At 34.6% G+C, this 8,226-nt stretch overlaps 1 protein-coding gene across 1 annotated transcript in view; it reads left to right on the top strand.

The window, feature by feature from the left end:
- The window catches only part of LOC142334901 (uncharacterized), a 235,711-nt gene that overhangs the window by 226,090 nt on the left and 1,395 nt on the right, over window positions 1–8,226 (top strand). The window contains exons 41-42 of the mRNA XM_075383229.1: window positions 5,100–5,324; window positions 5,645–5,830. Coding sequence (XP_075239344.1) covers window positions 5,100–5,324; window positions 5,645–5,830 — 411 coding nt within the window. The remainder of the gene's footprint in view (window positions 1–5,099; window positions 5,325–5,644; window positions 5,831–8,226) is intronic.

Here is an 8,226-nt window from a genome sequence, read left to right on the forward strand (position 1 = left end):
TTGTTTCTTCTTTTTTTCGTCTTTTTCTCGTATTTTTTTCCTGTCTATTTTCTCCTTTTTTCTCTTTTCTCTCTTTCTTCTCTTTTCTTTGCTTTACTTTTCTTTTTGCTTTTCTCTGTGTCTTTCCGCTTTTTTGTTTTTCTATTTCATTTCTCTTGTGTTCTTTTTCTGCTTTTCTTTTTGTCTGTCTTCTCTCCTTTTCTCTCGCTTTTCTCTATTTTCTTTTTTGCTTTTCTCTTTTTTGCTTTTCTTTTCTATCATTTCTGTCTTTCGTTTCTCGATTTTTTCTCTCTTTACTCTCTTTCCTCGTTCTTTTCTGTCTTGCTTCTTCCGTTTGTTTTTCTGTTTTCCCACTTTCATTTGTCTTTTTTTGTTTCTTTTCTCCGTCTTTTCTCTTCTGCTCTGTTTTTTTCTATTTTCTCTCCTTTTCTCTTTTGTTTATCTCTTTCTTGTTCTTTTTTTTCTGCGCTCGTTTTCTCTTTCCTCTGTCTTTTCTCTTTCGTTTCTTTCTTATCTCTTTTGTATGTTTAAGCTGCGTTTCATCGCATGTTATAAACGCTCCTCATACATGCAACCTAACGTAGAACATGAGTTACACTATGCCACCATGCAGAACATCATTATCTGTACAAGTCTTAGCGCTCCTTAATTATGCAAAATGTTAAAGCAGAAAACGTGGTTGAACAAAAAAATTGTTGGCATATAGGGTAATATACTCAAACCAAGCACATCGGTGACGAAACGTAATACCTATTGCTTTTGAACGAGGTGCATAGGTTCCAGCCGCAGGTGGTGCAAAAAAATCCAATAAATATGTTAACCTTCTATCTTTTAAATGATTTTCTGGTGATGCGTTTGCGGGCCTGCTAGTTTATTTAATTTTTATGCTAATTCAGTGGTTTTTCATGTATTTTGATGATTTTTGGACTTGTTTTTTGTGCCTCAAATGAGCACTGAAAAGACTCCTATTACTTGAGCAATTTTTAGTTTACAAGTAGATACAATTTTGTTGATATAAAGTTTTTTTTGTTGAAAAATATGACGAAAAATTTCGAAAATTGGAACTATTTTTTAAAATTTTTTGCAGTTTTTCGTTTTTTCTGGACCTAGACAAATTTCTTAGACTATTATGGTTTTCCTATTGTTTTGCGAGCATTTGGGTACCCTATTGGCTGGAAAGAATTTTTCTTTGATTTTAATTGCTTTTGTAATATTAAAAAATTTGTAAACTTTTTCCAGTTTTTAGTCAAAGTTGTTTTTAAGAGCTTATTTTTTTCATGATTTGGCTTCAAGTATTTTAAAAAACTCTCATGGGTGGTTTAAGTAGGAACTAAATGTGTTGACGAAGTAATTTTAGCAGAGATAGTTGATTCGGGACCTCAAGCTATGACAAAATTTGATTACTTTTTTAACATATTTTATCTGTACAAGTCTTAGCGCTCCTTAATTATGCAAAATGTTAAAGCAGAAAACGTGGTTGAACAAAAAAATTGTTGGCATATAGGGTAATATACTCAAACCAAGCACATCGGTGACGAAACGTAATACCTATTGCTTTTGAACGAGGTGCATAGGTTCCAGCCGCAGGTGGTGCAAAAAAATCCAATAAATATGTTAACCTTCTATCTTTTAAATGATTTTCTGGTGATGCGTTTGCGGGCCTGCTAGTTTTTTTTGAATTATTTGAAGTCTGATGAGACAAAGAACCAAAGATTGAAGACAAAGGAAATTGGTTTGAGCAGTTTTTACGGTTTCGTTTGAGAATTTTTAACGCTTCGATTGGCTCCTGGAGTTCTTCTGGCTATGTTTCTTTAAGATATATTTGAACCTTCTTATGGTTTTGGTGGACGTCAAATTGGAGATGTTATTTTTCACTCGAAACATGTGAAGAGAGAAACACTCGGCGTGAAATTTTTCTACCAATTGCAAAGTAGAGATGGTTTCAAAAGAAATTCGCTTTCTCGGTTACGATTTTTTTCACATTTACCTATGCTTTTTGCTTTATAAAGTTTATTGGTCGGAATTTTTCTAAATTGTTTTTCCAATCTATTTATCGTCCATTCTAAGTGTAAATTTTGTTTAGTTAATGAAAACTTTTTGAATTGTAGATCCAGACTTGTCCTGCTATGTTTTTTTTTTGTTCATTGGGAGTCATTTTTTATATTGAAAACTGGCTATATACTCGGTAGAAAGTTTTACGTTTCTCCTGGTATGAAGAATGATCTTAGCTGGTCATTAGTTAGTTATTTTTTCACCTGGAATTTCTAAACCTGGTTCCGTAGTGCCTAGCAAGTTTAAGGGAGGTCATTAAGTTTTTAAAAACTGCTTTTGGTCAATTGAAGAGAATTAAGACCATTTGTAGTTTTACAGTAGTAAAAGAGTTCCAACAACTCCCGATATGCAAATGAACAACAAAGCTCTGATGTGTGTATGTTTTAAATGTGAACTTTGACATTTGAAACGTTCGATAGCGTTACAACTTTATGGGACTGATTATAATTAGTGAAATGCTCTGTATCTGATAGCTGTCAAATGGTTTTGCTGAAGAAATAGTTTTGAAGCGTTAGCTGTACCCGTAAAAGTAACTATGTGCACATAGAAAAAAGCAATGACGGAGACGATGAAGGACAGCCAGTTCGAACAGATGTCAATCAAAATCTATTTTAAGGAAAATATGAAGCCAATAGAGGGCGGTCAGCAGCAATCATTTTTCTGTTGCAATAGAATTTTGTTTTCTTTTTTTGCGGCAAGAAAAATTGACAAAACTTCAATTGCCCTTCCTCTCAAACTTTAAAACACGTCTCATCTTTTACTTACATTTTATGAACAGTTTTTTTTAATGAAGTTATTTGAATGAAGCGGATGTATCCGTTTTAAATTTCAGAAATTAAGCTTAGTCTGTGTTGTTTTGCCCAGTCAAATAGTGATGTATTTTTAACTTTCAAACTGGTTTTTATTCATAAAATTGAGCTGAGAGATTTTTTCATCGATTAGATTCAAATTATCAGTACTCTCTCTGGAGTTTTTCAATATTCGGATAGTAGATGCCTGATGATTATTTGTTTTTTTCATTGTATTTTCAAATTGATTAAAATTATTTTGCTCCAATTAACTGCAGTTAATTGAGTTGACCTTGGTAACGCATCAACTTTTTTCCGTTATAACCTTTTTTTAATCGGCGACGTTCATAAAAATATGTAGAATGGCTGTTTATCTTTCCTTTCTTGAACAATAGCTCATTCATATGATTGCCACCACATTAACTATGATTGATGGTATATATTGAGTATATATTGAGTATCTCGTGTGAAAAAATTGATATAAATTTAATGGAGTAAACAAAAACTTGACCACCTTAACGTTGATAGAATATATGCCAACCGCAAGGGAGCCACAACGTAAAAATACTCCCTCAACTTTAGACAGTTTCGATGTATGGAAAAATTTGGCCATTCTAAATAAAACATTGTCCAGATTCAGTTAACCAGAGGGTCGAAAATGAAAGGTCGAATAGCATAGCAGCCTTGGATTAAAACTAACAAAATCAGATTAAAAGAACAAACCTTTTCCTTGAAAACACTTTGTTGATGTATTTATTTGTCGTCCAGAATAGTAATAAGAAGAAACAGTTGGATGAATGATGGATGATCAGCTGATCAATCGGCTGCTTGAGTACTTGCACATGGAGCCTCAGAACTGGGGTTTTGTTTTCTTGCTATTCAATCCAGACAATCGGATCTTTACCCAGGTTGAGGTGCCATCCGGAAGTGACCTCTGATCAGACCAAGTCCAACGCACACGGTGTGTTCCCAGACCAAAATTACAGGGTCTGGGATTTGGTTCCAGCGCACAATAGTATGATCAGAGGTCACTTCGGTCTGGGGATGGTATGATCAGAGGGCACTTCGGTCTAGGGATGGTATGATCAGAGGTCACTTCGGTCTGGGGATGGTATGATCAGAGGTCACTTCTGTCTGGGGATGGTATGATCAGAAGTCACTTTGGTCTGGGGATGGTATGATCAGAAGTCACTTCAAGATGGGAATGGTCTGATCAGAGGCGGATTCAAGCGCACATTAGTCTGATCAGAGACCATTTCGAGCGGAATTTTTTTTTGATTTTTTGTTTTTTTTACAGAGAGATGTCGGCTCTGTCAAGAGGCAACAAAAAGCAGCCTTCTGATCACAGACAGATCTAGAGTCTGATGTCTTTGATCAGAACCAAAGGGGTCCAACTGATTGAACATGTCAGTCCCCTTTCAATGAGATTTTCTTAAACTGTAGAATACGATATTTTATATGGAAAGCTGTCTAAATTTATCCATTGAGTTGGAAATATGCTACCAAGTTCCTGTTCTACTTTTTTTGTATCGTTGCAGTGTCACAAAGAATAGAATTTTTTTCGTAGTTCAGCTCAACTTTTTAATTTATGCTTAAGAATAAAATTTGGCATATTTGTATATGATACATCATTTGTTAATTTGATTTAAAATGCAAGCCAATGGTACAATCGAAAAATACACGGTGCCTCGCCAATAAAAGAAATCGGAAAGTTTTGGCGGACTCATAGATTAAATTTCATGACGTCACTGGTTTAAATTCTTTTGACCATGGGATAAAGAGAGCTCTAAATTAGAGTAGCAAAGCATCGCGGTTGTTTTAACGGTTCGGAATCAATTAACGGTTGGTGTCCTTTCGGAGCGCATGTGACATTTGAAAATAAATAAATTATGTAAATGCCCTGTTGTATCATGCGTAATCCGTAAACAATTTATTATTATTATCAATATGGGAATCAAGCACTGATGAATTGTTCGACCTTCAATCCTAATCGGCTCTGAAAAGTTCGCGGCCTCTCCACTTTCTTTTCAGTGCTTTTAGCCGTCAAAAGTATTGATTAAATTCACTACTTTGGGTTAGATCACAGTGAACTACTTCTGATTTTCCAACTCAATATGATATTTGAATAGTTTTGAATTTATTTTAATCAAATAAATGTTAGGTTTCAGTTTTTTTCTCTTCATCGTATTGAGTTAATTATTTTTTCAACAGCCAATTAGTTCAGACTTCTGCGTCGTTCTAACTTCTGCTGAGTTTCAGCGGAGAGGTTACCGATCGCTCAAGTGTCTTCCTACAACAACTTCTCTGACTCTGCACACAACGTGGGTCTCATAATCGATGACGTCACAACAAACGGAGAAAACGCTTCCTGCTTCATATCAGGAGATGCGCCCACGTGGATCCGTCTGGATCTAGAAGGATGGAGGGATGCTGGCGATGTTTTTGTTGACTTCCTTCGATTTCTCTCTCGATCAGACTGCTGCTGTAAGTTAAAAAGCATGGAAAAAGTGGGTCTTTCCCATTATTCACCTCCCACCACGAAACTGCAGCCTCTCACATTAATGTCTACCATGATGGGGCGGGGAGGAAGCTTAAAAAATTTCGAGTGACTTCAAGAGGCGTAAATATGTTGAGCAACTATTTCATGTTGATTCAAAATAAATATCAATCATGTAACAAATTTCTGCGCCTTCTTAGAGATCTGTAAATTTCGGAATAATTAATCGTCAGAGGATAAAGTTAGTTGTTACAAAATCTTTTTAATTGGGTCGGGTAAGTTGCAATTTTTTAAGAACTTTTTTCAGGGAGAGAACTGGACGACGCTGAGATTTCGATCTGCGATGAAACAGACACGTGTTCTACGTGCAATGTTCTGAATGACACAGTGTCTGGGTGGAATGACGTAGACTGTGAAATGCACACAAGGGGTTCCTATGTCAATATATACCATGATAATTCCACTCTCTCCTTCTGCGAAATCCAACTTTACGGTAATGTTATGAATAATAATTTTCAACCCAGGGCAAAAACTCTAATTTATTTCACAGCTGTGCTACGAAGCCAAACTTTGAAATGAAGTGGACAGTGTGATATACTTAAATCTATAAGTATGTCACACTGTCCACTGTATTTTAAAAATTTGGCATTTTAGCACAGTTGTAGAAGAAATCAGATTTTTTTGCCCTTGATACAAAATTCTTTATAATATAATATATGTAATATATACGTATAGAAGCTAAACAGTACCTAAGATTTAGAATTTCGATTAATTATTCTCTGAAATTTTTTTCTGAAATTGGCTGTTTAAAGTCTAAAAACCCATAATATCGAATTTTTTTCAACTTGTTTTGTGCTACTATAAATTCAACAATTGCGTGATTATTTTGTGTGTTCTGTGGAAATTTTTGTTGGTAAAAAATATTTCATCAAAAAAATTGGGAAATTCTTTTTTTCCAACCAACCTTTCGAGTTTTCCCTTCTTTCACTATTATTTCCGAAATTTCTATTTGGTATACCGCAATCCTGGACTCGTCACTTTTTCAAAATTATCTGTCTTTACTTATTCTGTAACTACCATAAGTTTCATGCCTTACCACTGATAATTTGTAATTTTTCTCCAAATTATTGTTGATTTATTATTTGTAACTTCTATTGCTATGGCTTAGTAAGAAACCTGCTTCTAAAATTTAAAGTGTACACGACAAAAAAATTAGTATCCGACGGCGTCACTTTCCGGACAGGTTGCTACTCAGCTGGATTTTCATTCTCCTAGCAAACATTTGTCTTAAAGTGCTTAACTTATAATATGAACGAAACTTCGCTTATTAACAAGCGCCGTCAGTTTCTCAAAGGATATTGGTTTGCTGCTCTCCTTTTTATAAAACTCAAAGAAATTTGAGTATTTTATAGATCGAACTCTAATTGGTGTAGTGAGTTTAATCACTCTGGAGTTGTCTAATCATGCTTTCAAAGTGAAGTGAGAAACTGGTGTTCAGACAGGTATTCGGTTTTTGAGAGCAATTTAACTTCTGTTTTTAATTGTTCTCAAACGAAGTTTATATCGATTATGTTATTCCTCTGTTCTTTTTTATTCGATTTTTGGCTTGTCAGAGTTTTCGTCTGACCCATTTCACTTCTCGTCCTCAAAAACGGGATAAATAAGTAACGCTCGGAGGGCATTAAGTTCTCTTATGGCCCTACGCTTTACTAGACTCGTTTCTAAGAATGCGAATCACCAAAACTGTTTTCAGAAGAACATTTCATGGTGTGAAGGGTGATTCGTAATATTTTTGAACCCTAAAGTCTGACTCATCGTTTCATGATTGGAAGGTTTCATTAGCCACCTAAGGAGGCATATTGAAGGTAATTGAGTGACTTGAGCTGAAATCTAAAGGTTTCTACTACATTCGCAGTAACTGATTTCAAAAAGTATTAGTTTTTTTTTGTCTTCCGTGTTTGTATGTCACTTTGTTTCTTTTTTGTCAGCTCCAATTGGCTCTTCTATCAGTCGAATTTTGATTTTTTCGTCATCTTAATTCTGTGAATATCTAATGGTTTTCGCGAATCCGACGCTACATGTTATTACTTAGTCTCATTAACGGTTAGTCTCATTTGCTCTCTATAGGTTTCTGTAATAATTTCATGTCACGTATTACAGTTTCTCGAATTTGATATACTTTAATTTCGAGAAGTCTTAGTATTTTTGCGTTTTGCCCTGTTCGTAGTTTGTTGTTTGTTGTTCTGTCACTTAGTCTCATAAATGATAGGTCACCTTAGTCCTCGAATTAAACGTTTTTGAGTTCACAAAATTATTTTGACTCAAACCTAATGGTTCTAAGAACCTTGACACTTCTAGTTTTCTAAAAAGGAAACGATAGTTTTCTTTTGTTTTTTCCTCGCTTTTGCACAACCTTTACACGCCGCTTTAAACAGAACCTGTTTTTGAAAAAAAGCAGTTTTTTTAGATTTTTTATTTTCTAGAATTGTTTTTGGTGTTCGGTCCCTTTATTTCGGCAATGACAGGCCTCATTTGTTCTCTCGTTAGCAATAACCGAATCTATTTCTGGATGTCAATTAATTTTTAATGATTTTTCTGTTTTTCAAAGTATTTTTGAATTGTTTATTGTTTTTGCTTTTCTTACTTTTGTTACGTGGTCCCTGAAGTGTTTTCTTTAAATTTGATATATGCGTTCTATTGACGAATAGTGCATTAGATGATAAACAGTACAAATATTAGTTGTGCGTTTTAAAGACTTTGATGACGTTTTTTGAAGTCTTAAGTAAAAAACGATTTTTGCTAAAATATTTTCTGTTGTCCTTTTACCTTGTCACTGTGTCCTTATACAAAGTTGCTATTCGCTGTCTGCAGTCGCAATGGGTAAGGCTT

This window comes from Convolutriloba macropyga, chromosome 2 (assembly GCF_964194025.1).
Source record: "Convolutriloba macropyga chromosome 2, txConMacr16.3, whole genome shotgun sequence".
NCBI classification, from domain to species: Eukaryota; Metazoa; Xenacoelomorpha; order Acoela; family Convolutidae; genus Convolutriloba; species Convolutriloba macropyga.